The sequence below is a fragment of the Nyctereutes procyonoides genome, unplaced genomic scaffold, assembly GCF_905146905.1.
Source record: "Nyctereutes procyonoides isolate TBG_1078 unplaced genomic scaffold, NYPRO_anot_genome, whole genome shotgun sequence".
NCBI lineage: Eukaryota > Metazoa > Chordata > Mammalia > Carnivora > Canidae > Nyctereutes > Nyctereutes procyonoides.
The window spans coordinates 13332412-13346288 of record NW_026575033.1 but is presented as its reverse complement, the minus strand read 5'-3'; the positions used below and the strand labels follow the sequence as shown (position 1 = coordinate 13346288).

Sequence of the window (13877 nt, the reverse complement as noted above, 5' to 3'; positions counted from 1 at the left end):
TCTCTCAAATTCTCCTAGTACTGGTTGTTCTGATCAAAGGATAATTGGCTAGACCTTCCACTATTGTGACACTTATTTTCAGAGAAGTCTGAAACCTCTTCAGAGTCTGAGGTTTTGGGCTGCTCTCAGCACCCTTGTTTTGGCAAAGCTTTCCACTGTAATTGCCTTCTGTGTTACATAGTCTGTGGTTTAGGCTTATGGCCATTTTCTTGTTTTATTGGTGGTGGAGGTTTTTTTTTTTTTTTTTCTGTTTTCCATTATGCCTTTGGCCTTTGAGGGACTGGAGTAGAGTAAAAAAATCCTTTACACACACATCTTTGAATGGAAGTCAACCAAATGCTTCTGGACAATTGGAAATGCTATCTTTTGTTCTCTCTCTTCCCAGAGCGTAGCCCAGGGCTTGATCCAGGGTAAATATCTGCTGAATCACAAATCTCAGTTTTCCCTGACCTGTGAAACATTTCCCCACGTCTTCTGTCTACACTGGGACTATTCTTACACATGCCACTATCATCTCTTTCTTGGGGATTGTATCAGTCTCCAAACTGGCCTCTCCCATCAATTCATCCCTCACTTTTCAGCAGGTGATGTTATTATATCTCAGATCTGTGCATGCTGCTCAAAGAGGTGCTCCTTTTGCTTAGGTTAAGGTTCAGAACCAGACATATAGGAGGCATTCAATAAATATATGTTAAATGAAAGACTGTAAGAATCAGGAGCCTCAGGTCATTGAGTTGTAGTATCCTCTTTGGCAGTTTATTAATCTTTCTTTGCATCAGCTTTTCTGTTTATAAATACCTGCTTATGACCATAAAACAAGAACAAGATAGTAGATGAATGTTTTAGTGTATGTCTGCCAAGAGGCAGATACCAATAGGATTAAACATGCAAAAGATTTATTGAGAAAGGGAGCAGGGAAGGGTGGGAAGAGCCTCTATATAATATTGGGGGTCTGACACCTGTGGGAGGAGAAACGGAAGGAGGAGACACAGCACAGTTCCAAGAAAGGTTTGGTCAGACCAATGGGAAATCCTTTAGCAAAGTCATCCACAGAAAGTATCCTGCTTCTGCCTAGCAAGGGTCTGTATCAACAGCCCTACCAACTTTATTCACTGGCTGAGAACCAGCCTTTGGGACATACAGCCTCAGCACTAAATGGGTGGTGTTTCCAGGGGGACAGTAACTCCCCAAGCAGAAGATGAGAGTAGTGTGTTTTTATAACTACCACAAGTAGAAACCCCCTTGAGTTAGGAGAGGAGGCATTAATTAGACACAAGAAAAAAAAGCATCTTTCCATTATTCAAGGACACTGTTCAACCTGTGAGTTTCATAGCATAAACCCATAAGTCTTGCCTTTTAGGTTTCTTCTTCCTGCTATGTTCCTTTTATCCTTTTCACTCTTCATCAAATACCTTTGCTAGGGTTGCAGGAACAGAGAAGCAAGAATTCAGGCCATCTTTTCAACAAACAGCAAGACCAAAATCCCACCTTCTCTACTTTTAATTTTTTTAACCCCTTCCTTCCTTCCTTCCTTCCTTCCTCCCTCCCTCCCTCCCTCCCTCCCTCCCACCTTCCCTCCCTCCCTCCCTTCTTTCCTCCCTTCTTTCTTTCTTTTAATAGTAGCATGCAGCAAAGTATTTATATAAGTGTTTTTGTTTAAAGATGGTGTTAAGTTATATTTTGGTAGATAACAGTTTTAAAGTCTCTGACCTCCATTAACACAAAAGTCATGATATTGTATTGTTATCTTCTGTTTCATATCATATTGGCATTGTATTAAACTATTGCCTTTTCTGTGGCTTTCAAATTCAAAATGAAAAGGTGCTCCAGGAAAGCCAACATCATCAGTCTTTCTTCCATACCCAGAAGAAAACATGTTCTTAAGAGTCATTTTTATTTTTTAAAGCACTTAGGATTTATTCAGGAAGTTACTTGAGCTGGGGCCAGACGGAAGATCACACCATCTCCAACTTCTGACATTTTCCAGGGCTGTGTGTCCAGAACGTGGTGACCCAATTCTTCTCTATTGGCCTATATTAAGCTGAACATGTCAGGACCTAAGTCATCAGGCTTAGGTTAGATGTTTTGTTTTTTAAACCAAAAACCACTCTTATAAAGAAAATGCATTAAATAAAATATGCCACTATAATCTTGAATAATCTTAAAAGGTGGCAGTACTGGTCTATAAAAATAAGCTTGAAAGCCAAAGCAAATAGGCCCATAAAGCAGTCAAACCCCGGGGTTGTCCAAGGAGGCTGACCATGTGGTAACAGCCAAACCAAACTCGATTTTGATTTCTTACTTAGGCGCACCTAAAAGTAAGGTGGGGCTAGGATTACTAATGGACAGAATTGAGGTGTGATGCAAAGCTTCTTTTACATAAATTCTTTAATGGTGAGAAATATTTTTAAAGTTAGAAATGAAACTGAATATAATAGTTGGACAGAAAGATATTTTCATGTAGATACACATAAGTGTTCCATGTTACTCGTTTATTTTGAATGCATAGATTAAGCCCATTATGTGCTAAATCTGGTCCTAGATACTCTGGATGAGAGATGGTATACAATTTTTTAATTTAATATTCACATTCCTATGAAATCTATATTACTATTTCCATTTTACATGTAAGGAAACTACGTCTCAAACAAGTGGGAAAATTTGCCTAAGCCCATGTAATTAGCAAGAGTTGGATTCAAGTCTCAAATCCAATGTATCTAACTCATAAACCCAGCCCATTTTTTTTTAGAAAGATAGCACTGGTGGGGAAGGGGGAAGGAGCAGAGGGAAGGAGTCCAAAACAGGCTCCATGCAGCGCACAGAGCCAGATGTGGGGCTTGATTCCGTGAAGTCAAGATCATGACATAATCCAAAATCAGGAGTCAGATACCCAGTGAACTGAGCCACCCAGGTGCCCCTAAACTCAGCTCTTTCTAATATATCATAATGCCTTAAAAGAAATAGAGAAAGACAGATCTTAATTTTCCAGTACTCACAATTTGCTCATCTTCATCAGTGTTAAGGTTGCCCAAGGAAAAATCTGGGAACCATCCAAGATGCCCCTCTCTCTCTCCCTACTCTCAATCTCCTCCTATGATTCATAACTACCACATCTTCACACATAGTCTAGTTCAGGTCCTTTTGTTTCACCTGGTCTTGATCTACTACAATCCCCTGACTGATGCCCATCGTTTCATGCTTCTTCTAGATTTACCATTTTATAGTCATCTCTTTTGGAGTCCTTATTACCCATAGAGGTCATTCTCAACTCCTTACTGTAGTATACAAATTCTTTTATTTTCTAGCCTTTTCATAGTTTTCTAATCCCATCACTTTACACTCTTTCCCATAACTGATTTACAGCAATATCAGAGAACTTGCATTTCTCTGAAAACTTATGCTCTCCTCTGCCCCCTTTCCATTGTATATATTTTTCCTTTTCTCTGGAATTCCTCTCTCCCTCTTATTTTCCCAGTAAGATTATTCTTTAAGAGGCATCTTAAATATCACTCTCTATATGGACCTCCCTTGATTCTCTTCATGAAGTCCACTGTGCCTTTCTCTGTGCAACCATTATGCCTTGCATGCAACTCTATTGATGTGCTTATTCCACAGGACAGCAGCCTTGTCATTATGACTGACTTAGCTAAGTTGGTTAATTCTGTATTCTAACAAATTCTTCACAGAATAGCTAGCTAATTGGTTGACATGTGTATGTCTTATATCTTCTTCTAGGTTATCAACCTGCAGTCTTCTACTCACCCACAAATTGTCCTAAGATGAATCAGCCCTCTGGTAAAGCTAAATAGCTGGACCAACACATTCAAAGTATTTCTCACTGGACCTATATTACTTGGCTAGGAAATATGTGTTTAAATCATGAAACCAAACATTTTTTTGTGATTATTAAATAATTCCAAACTAAATAAGGAGAAAAGAATTGGTTTTGAGTTAATTAACTCATATTCCCATTTCTCAATTTCTAACAGATTAATTCATGGTTTTGCATTCAGAGTTTTGTTGTTTTACTTTGTCTCATAACACAATATTATTACTCATAACATAATATGTTATTATTATCTGGTAAATGCATGTGTAAGTATAGTCATTAGTTTTCAGTTCTTCTAACAAAATTTAGTGAAAATTCATATGATAGCATACTTTATAGTATTACATTGATGTTCCCAGATAAGTAGTGACATCTTCTAGAGGAGGGGGTCAGGAACTGGTGTGTTGGGGTCAATCCAGGGACAGTCCAAGCCCAATGTCCACGTTGGAACAGGACACTCAGTACAGGACCTAAGGGGAGGAACATAGGAAGTCTGAGCAAGCAGGACAAGAAGACCCGTATTTTAGATTCATGATCCGGAGACAAGAAGAGCATCTGGAGGTCTCCATGCCAGTCTAGTTGTCCCTGTAGTCTCATGCTTAGCTGCTCCTTTCATACAGGCTCCTAGCAAAACCTGCCTTGAATTGAAGGATTGGTCAAGTTTTGCTTAGTGAGACTGGTTATACACAAGATAGAACTTTTTAGATGCTTGTTTTTTTTTTTTTTTCAGTTCTGGAAAAATTACTTCAAATATTTATCCAGATGCAAAATTCCTTGGATCATTGTTTAAAATGAACTTTATTAACTAAACTGGATCCAGGAAAATTCTATAATCAGTTTTGTTATTAAGAAACTTAATTTTTATTTGATGCATTCCTTTCTTCCTTCATTTATTCACTTCTGGGACTTGGTCCAAATCTTATATAAAACATACACAGAAAGAGAGAAAACAAGTGGCCTCTTTATATAAACTAATCAAGAAGGAAATGAAGCCACCCAAATGTGGCCTATGCCATCTGTGGTCTGTGATAAATAGCAAAACTGCAGTCATGCTTTTTCTTTAAATGTTAACTGTAAAATATAAAATCCTTTTTATTAACACCAGATGTCAAGAATGCTTATTAAAATGCCATGGTTTATTAAATAACATCATTTTAGACTCACTGAGCTAGTAAAGACTATTTTTTTTGCATTTAGATTAAACATCTGAAATTATGTATTACTTACTAGATCTATGAAAATACGTGAATACTAATATATATACATCAAAATTTAAATTTAGAAGTAGAAAGATTTATACATCATGAGTTGAACCAAAGTATTTTTAAATCTGCAAAAGTAGATTTTTCACTTGGCTGTTCATTTAAGACATTGAGATTTTTGTATGCACTGAAATAAGTGTTACTTTATGTATCTCAAGTCTAGAGAAAATCAAGGAAGATCAAATAAAATAAAGAGTCGACCTAAAATTGTGTATTCTCTCTATCCCTTTTAGCAGTCTTTTCTTTGGCTTTCATTGCATAGGTAATTGTGAGGAAATCTATTAACTTCTGTTTCTCCACATACCTTACCAACTAAGAGTTACTTCAGCCTTTTCTCAACCTGAGTCAGAGAGGAAATAGCTTTGAGAATTAGGTAGGAACAAACATATAGAATTTTTGCAATAAAAAGTTTTGGAAAGTTTTCTGCAAGGCCATGCTTAGAATAATTTGAATTCAAATTTAAAGTCAGTATTGAGAGCGTGGTGATTAAGGAACATTACGTTTTCATTTTTTTCTTCATGAACTGATACTTGAGTTGAACCTCTCTCTAAGCAGGGCTCTTTAAAAATGACTCTAGAATTGCACATTTTAGTGCTTTTCATGTTTTCTTTAGTGCTTTACATATAGTTTGTACATGACCTATTAGGTAGCTAAGAAGATTAGGAAAAGTTTTTTTGAGATATAAAATCACCTACATCAGTGTCAGTCAGCCTTAAATTATTTAGGCCAAAGTCAGTGTGTGTAATACTCACACCTCTTTTATGTGTCCAAAGAAACCAACTTTCTAGTGGTGATCTGGTGATTAATCTTATTTGTTCATTGCTACTTAGACATTTTTCTGTAATTTATTTATTTATTTATTTATTTATTTATTTATTTATTTATTCATTTATTTTATTCATGATAGACATAGAGAGAGAGAGAGAGAGAGAGAGAGAGAGAGAGGCAGAAACACAGGAGGAGGGAGAAGCAGGCTCCATGCACCGGGAGCCCGACGTGGGATTCGATCCCGGGTCTCCAGGATCACGCCCTGGGCCAAAGGCAGGCGCTAAACCGCTGCGCCACCCAGGGATCCCCTCTGTAATGTTTAAATCAGGGTCACCTCTGAATATAATTTATTGAGTTTGAAACCAGCAGGTGTATTCTGGACAAAGTAAAGAGCAAACAGTAAAATGGCTTACATGTTTACCCAAAAGTTTATTTACTTTGGTATTTTATCTGCTGCTTTGGGTTTTAAAGGTTTACTATGAGGGCAGTAGGAACAAATGGGCCCTTTATGTTTCAGGAGGAGCAGGTGTTGAAATAGCTTTCAGATTTCACTTGAACAATAGTTAATGTATTTATCAGTTTGATTGATCATCACATACCCCAAAGACCATAGCCTTCCAATAAAAACTTTCTGAATATTTTTATGATTGCCTGGTATTGTTCTGTTCTTTTAATCTGCATATTTGTCTATGTGGGCAAGGGATACATGTCTGGGTAAATTTAATCCAAAAAGCAATTGCATTTTAAATCCAGCTGTATCATAAAACAATTCCTAAAATGTTATTCTTAGATTGTGTGAACATGGATTTATAATTACTATGGCTCTAGAGGTATTAAAAACTTAATACCTTATGAGACATCTCACCAAATGAGGCAAATGACTCTTAAACTTAATTCAAAGGAATTTACTACAATTTCTCCATGATATAATTCTAACAATTCTAGAGTTCCTAATCTCCAGCTTTGATGATTTAGCTGCCCCTAGCCATCTATACAACAGAGATAAAGTGTCAAGCACCCAGCATAATGCTAGAGATATGTTTCTATATATTGACAAAACACTCAACAAATATTTGTTAAATAAAAACATTCAGAGAAAAAAATCCATTGATGGTCTAGAGACATTTAATCTAACTAACCTGGCATCAGTGAATGACATCCCACATTCTGCTCCAAAGTGTACTCTTCGTTCTTATATTTCTGAAGCTGACTATGATCTAATAGTAACTGTAGGTGAGTATAAATAATTATCTTAGTATCATTTCCTTTATTATTTGCCTGTAGTCACATTTTAGTTCTTATTGATATTCTATTAATGTGATATATTGCTAGGGTCTAAAATGCTTCTACCCTATCATTTGGGTTTCCAAACAGAGGGGTTTGAGTTACAATAGAATATATGCATCCAGAGATTTTTATTTGTCTTTTCAATGTGGAAAAATATGCAAAACATAAAATTTATTGTCTTAATCATTTTAAGTGTACAGTGTAGTGTCTAGCAATCCTCATCATTTCTATCTCCAAAACTGTTTTCATTTTGCAAAACTGAAATTCTGTACCCATTAAACAATAACTCCCCATTTCCTCCTCCTTCAGGCCCTTGGCAGCTGGTGATTTTTAGTGAAAATTATTGTGCTAAAATAGTGCTGTATATCTATAAGGAAATATATGTTCACCATCACATTTGTGGATGTTTAGAACTGATGTATTATAGAGAATGCATGTATATATTTATTCTTTGCCACATCAGCTTTCCTGGGAAATGAATGTCCCTACTTCTGCTTCTAACTTTTCATGTACTATTATTTATTTATTTATCTATCTATCTATCTATCTATTTATTTATTTATTTATTTTTAAAAAGATTTATTTATTTATTTACTTATGATAGACATAGAGAGAGAGAGAGAGAGAGAGAGAGAGAGGCAGAGACACAGGAGGAGGGAGAAGCAGGCTCCATGCCAGGAGCCCGACGTGGGACTCGATCCTGGGACTCCAGGATTGTGCCCTGGGCCAAAGGCAGGTGCCAAACCGCTGAGCCACCCAGGGATCCCCTTGTGTACTATTTAAATGGCTATAAGAGTTAGGGTTCATTTTTAAATATCTCTAAAATCTTTGAACTTCCGTAATATTTTCCAAATATCTTCAGTTTTCAAGAGCACTATTCTTGTGAATATCAGGCATTTAAATTCTACTTCTTTTCTGATCATGACCCTCAACATTAATATTTTTCATATTTCCATGTCAATTTATGTATTTATCAAATTCAAATTCTATATATCCTTTACTGTAAATTCTATATTTAAAACTTAATAATAGGCAACCATACTTTTGTCAAATAGTCTGTTTTATCTGGGAATCACTAATTCCCTTGGGGTGCATTGATTTATTTTGGAATCAGTAATCTAACTTTCAGTTCTTCTGTCAAGGATTATTTCTTATTAACATATGAGTAGTTGTCTTAGCACTCCAATCTCATGGATTGGGTGAGGAAGACTACTTAATAGGTTTTGTTTTCTTTTTAAGCCCTCAGGCTGAAATTTCTTTGTAGTAACTGCTCATTAAGTGAGAATTTTTAAACAACTGAGGCTGAATTTTCCTGGGTTATTTCTTTGCGTGATAATTAAACCATTATTATGATATTTAGAAAATAATTCTTAATATTTTATTATGTTCATGTAACAAAAGTTATTTTACTTTCTAATTTTATTCTACTTGCTATTGAGGTAAATAGTCATTAAATAAATTTGCTCCCAGACCGAGGCAGAACCATTTCAGTATGCTTTACTACTACTAAATAAATAAATATGCTCTACTACTATCTGCAGTCAGGTTGGGTTCTTTCTAGAGTGGTAAGTAATCACCTACTTGATATTTTCTGAGAAATGTGGAGAGAATTTTTCTTCTTTGGTCTCACAGCGCCTGAAGTTTTACCATTAGAGGTTCAGGAGTTGGTGTTTTTTGTCAGATGGTAACACACGAAGATGTTTGGGAAAAGTGATTCTTCTCATTGTCAGTCACCAACTCTCTTGTGGATTTGTTTTACCCAAAATAAGTATGAGCAGAGGCATAGAATAGGGTTTGAGAAAGAGAGAGAATAGAAAGTGGGGTGGCTAGGAACTGAGCTATAAGGACAAAGCTTTAACTGCATTGGTATTGTGCCTCCTTCATTCCTGACTCCCGTAGAGTATCATTTACTCCATGCTTTGAGAAAGTTAGGAAAATTTAAGTTCCTATTTTTCCGGATTTCCTTCAGAAAAACAACAGATAGTCATTGTATGTTTCTTCAATGCCACACTTGCCACAATCACAATGCCACATATCACATGAATTATTTTACTTACTCCTTAAAGCAACCCCATTTGACTGACAAGGAAATGAGATTCAGAGAAATTTGGTAACTTCCTGAATGTCATGCAGCAAGTCACTTTCTTTCTGATTGCCAAACATATGCTCCAAAGCATATAATCTAAAACTGTATTTATTCTTAGGATAATGGGGAATGGTTTCAAGAAGAGAGATGTGATGAAATTGCACTTTAGAAAGATCATGCTGGGTGTGAATAGTTTGGAGGGAATAAGACTAGATTCAGGGTAGAGGTTAGGAAGCTATTGTAGTTATCTAAGAAGATTTCAATGTTGCTCAGAGAAGGAAGTAGGAATGAAAACAAGGTAGATGCATTTAGGCAAGATTTGGGAGTAGACATCAACAATTTAACTAGAAGGATAGGAAGGAGTCAAGGATGATCTTTGGATTTCTGGTTTGAGCAACCAGGTAGATGGTTGTTTTAGTCAGTTCGGGCTGCTATAACGAAAATACCATAGACTGAGTGGCTTAAACAACAATTATTATTTCTCAGTATTTGAAAATTAGAAGTCTAAAGTTGAGGCACTGGCTGATTTGGGGTCTGGTGAGAGCCTGTTTCCTGGCTTTCCATCTTCTTGCTATGTCTTCACATGACAGAGAGCTCCAAACTCTTAGTCCTCTTAAGGGCACCACTCCCATCTTGGGAGATCCACCTCCATGACTTCCTCCAAACCTAAATACCTCCCAGAGGCCCCACTTCCAAATACTTTCACATTGAGAATTATGCTTCAGCATATGAATTTGGTGGGGGCAGGGGGACACAGTCATTCCATAGCAATGGTGAAGCCATTCACTAAGATGGGAACACAGAAAAGAGATCAGTGTGAGGCTAGGTGTGTACATGAGGGGGTGGATAATGTTGAGCTTTGGACACAAAGAGTTTGAAGTGTCTGTGAACTATCCCAAAGCAAATGTCCAGTAAGAGTTTCCTCTATTAGCCTGGAGCTCAAGGAAAGAGTAGGCTAAAATGTAGGCTAAAGGTATAAATCTGGAGGTTATCAGAATATGGATGGGAATACGGATGAAATCACTCTGGAAAAAGGACAGAGTGAGAAGAGAAGGCCCTGACCAATGCCTGACAAAATTAAACAAAAGTAAATGAAATCAACATAAAAGAAGGGCACAGGCCCAAAAGGAGCCTACCAAGAAAATGAAAAGGAACAGGTAGAGAGGTAGAAAAGATAGCAGGAATAGTGTGGGAGAACAAAAGCCCAGAAAGATAAATTCATAAAGGTGGAATGCTCAGCGGCCTTCGCTGTTGGAGTGTTACAGAGAGAAAAAGTGCGGTAGGGACTGGTTTTAGCACTTAGGAGGTTGTTAGTAACATGAGGACAGTGGAGTAGAAGACAAAAACTAGATTTCGGTCTTCTGGTTATTAATGGATATAGGATAGTGTAAATTTTTCCATAATCCAGATAAAAACAAACAACACATTTTCCTTGTAAATGAATATTTTGTTTATTGTTCAGCCTAAAATCATTCAATACTAATACCCTTGTGGCATTTTATTTTAGTTTCCAGAGGTCATTTGATCCTAATTTTACAATGTGATTTTTTTCAAACTTGATGATGTTATTTTTGGTGAAAGCAATGTAGTTTTGAGATATTAAGATAGTTGTGTTTTGTGTTTTTTTACAGGTGCTCTCTCACAGACAAAGCAAAGAGAGAGCAGGTAAGTCTCGTTGGAAGGATGTTTTAGTCTATTTGCTTATCAAAGTTATTTGAAGAACCTTGCCCAGTCACTGTAAGTTTAAGCATGCCATGAGTTTTGTTGAATAATCAATATTCACAGTATGATATTAAATTAGAATATGTCCTATATCTTGAAGACTGGATCAGTTCACTTAGGTTTTCACTAGTTGTCATGCAGCCCATACTATGGGTTTAGTCCCCATTTTTTACAGTTGGTTTTTTCCGCAAGGAAATACCAATACCATTCCATAACCAGTCCTTATCTTGAAATATATACTATAGATTTAATAAGAACTAAATAAATATTACACCTATATGGAAACAACTGTTTAAATGAGTTCTCCTGACAATAATGAAGGGTAGCAATTTTTATTTGTATAGCTTCTATATTTGGAAATGTTCTGTGTAAACCAATATGGTTTGCATCTTAATTTATTTAATCTATTATTTAAATGACTACATAAAATAACAGCTTAATCCCTCCCTGGACCACCACTTCTTACCAACTGTGTTGTAGATGTTGTATTAGTTGAATAGTTTTTTTTTTTTAGCTATCCTTGTGGATACATCATTCTGAATGTTCTTGTTTTTCTTTACTTCATATGTCATTCAAATGCTTCTACACAGAAGGAAACCATTTCAAAAACTTCGTGATTCCACTATATTTTCCTTTTTACATTGAGGATTACAAGCTTTTAGAATAATTCAATGTAAACTTAAAACTTCTTTTCTCTGAGTTTATATCTTTAAAGGCTGTTTTTGAAATAATCTTGTGAAATAATGCCACTAATTTTAATTGTCTAATGTTGCACTTGTATTGGGTGACCCTCATTATTTCCATTTTTGAACACTCCTTTTTCTCTAATTGTTGGAGAACCACTATTCAAAAACCTGAGATCTCAGCTTCAGCTCAAATTGGATCAGCATCAGCATTGGATCTCTGGGATATAGTAATCTGTTGTACTATCTCTTAGGGAGATTTGCAAGGAGACCTTTACACTGGACCACTAGGGAAAGTGGCTGGCTGGAACTTTGTCATGAAAATGTCTTTAGTGAGACAGCTGGACCCACCAGCTGTGCCACTAAAACCAGCAACAGAATTTGCTCCTGCCATTCTGCAAAACACTTGTAGCATCAAGTATACGTAATTTTGTCTACAATCACTTTTTAAATTTGAGACTTTAACAGTACTGAACCCTCAACCACCCAACACTGAAGTGGGAAATAAGCAAAGCCATCTTTCAAGATTGTATATGTCTCAATAAGTTATGCCATAAGCAGAACCCTCTATGCCTCATCTCTCTTGTTTGAAATTCCAACCTGAATTCAAGGAGTTGATACTACATTTACATCAGTAAAGAATGTGCTTCACTCCAGAAATGACCAAATGAGGGATTTACACAAATGAACAGCATGTGAAAGTTTTCGACAAAGTGCTTCTTCCACTGGTGATTTGATAACTAGAATATGTTCGTTTTCATAAGCATATCCAACTTAGGATAATTGCCATCATATAAAAGCTACAGTTAAGGGAGTAAATTAAAAAAACAATTGCAGTTAACTCCAGGCTGGAAATGACAAGTGGCTTTATGACCAATCTCCAGTGAGGAAGTTCAGCTTTGGTGGCTCTAATGTGGTGAGAAGTACCAGATTGGATGAGGAGCTTATCTGCGAATATTCAGCTATCATACAGTGGGGCTTCAATTGAGCAGAGACTACATTTTTAGCTGCTTATCCATTCCTCCAGCTAGTGTTTCATTTTGACAGGAAAAAAAAATTGAGTAGGCAAGCAGGCCAGCAGAAACTAGAAAAGAGTCAAATCAATTCTCACATAAATATTTATGGAAAGCACTCTGGGAGTAGGAAATATTTGCAAAGGATGTCTGAGAACAATTTTTCTGCACATGTAAATAAGAGGAGAATTTTTGAAGCCTAATTCAAATTTCCATGCAAATGTAAAACAGTCCATAAGTTTGGGTTTTTTCAATTATAGTTGTCCTCTTTTTTTTTCAATCTCCTCTTTCAAATTAAATTATTTTCACAATTTAAATTTTTAATGATCTTTCCTTCCTGCCATTTGTAAAGTGTGAAATGGGCTCCCTTTGCTTCTAATTTGGCTCCCTATACTGGCTTCTTGATTGGAGTATCTGACAGCTCTCGCTGTATGTATGTTTTACCTAAGATGTAATAGGGCAGCCAGATGGAAGATCTATTGGTGACTGCTTAATATATACAGATGTGAGGTAGAATGTGACATGGGAGAAGGGCTGACTGTGATCTAGCTGTTTTCTTTGCCCTTGTAAGCTGATTTCTCATGATTCTTTCTTATGTGTTAAAATGGCCTGATCCTCATTTGCCTCTGGTGTTAGACACTGGTGTGGGATAAATGTGGAGCCCATTGGAATAGTGATCTCAAGCAGAAAAGCTGAGGTACAGTGATGTGATCTAAAGGCCAGCCATTGTTATCACTTTTGCTAATAGATTAAGAGAAAGTGTCACAAGTAGCCATACTCTATTTCTAAGTAGTTTGTCTGCCAGGACCATGAGATTTCAGCCTAATGAAAGAAAAAACATTTACTATGGTAACAGTGCAGTAAATTCTCTGAGTTCATGCCTATTATGCTGTGGTCCTTGTTGGATAAAAAAATCAAAATGGAAATGAATGGTATTAAAAAAAAGAAAGAAATGAATGGTACATATTATGGTATAGATTCCACAAATGGAATGAAAATTTACCTTTGAAAAGTGAATGTAAAAGTTCACAAGTATATGCATACTTTAAAAATTAACTCATATTGTTATGGTTGACTTACTCTGTCTTTAAATTTAGTTTCTCATTGTATGTATTTTTCATTTCTTTAAATTTGTAAATAGGATACCAAAGCCAAATTACGTCTTTCCTTACTATCAATAAATATTTGAGTCTTGTACTGATATGTTATTCTTAGCATATATTTTAT

General features: G+C 36.1%; 1 protein-coding gene across 2 annotated transcripts in view; it reads left to right on the top strand.

Annotated features, from left to right (window-relative positions):
• The window catches only part of STARD13 (StAR related lipid transfer domain containing 13), a 514559-nt gene that overhangs the window by 192256 nt on the left and 308426 nt on the right, over positions 1-13877 (top strand). For both annotated transcript variants that reach the window (XM_055317219.1, XM_055317220.1), the window contains exon 3: positions 10864-10897. In XM_055317219.1, coding sequence (XP_055173194.1) covers positions 10864-10897 — 34 coding nt within the window. The remainder of the gene's footprint in view (positions 1-10863; positions 10898-13877) is intronic.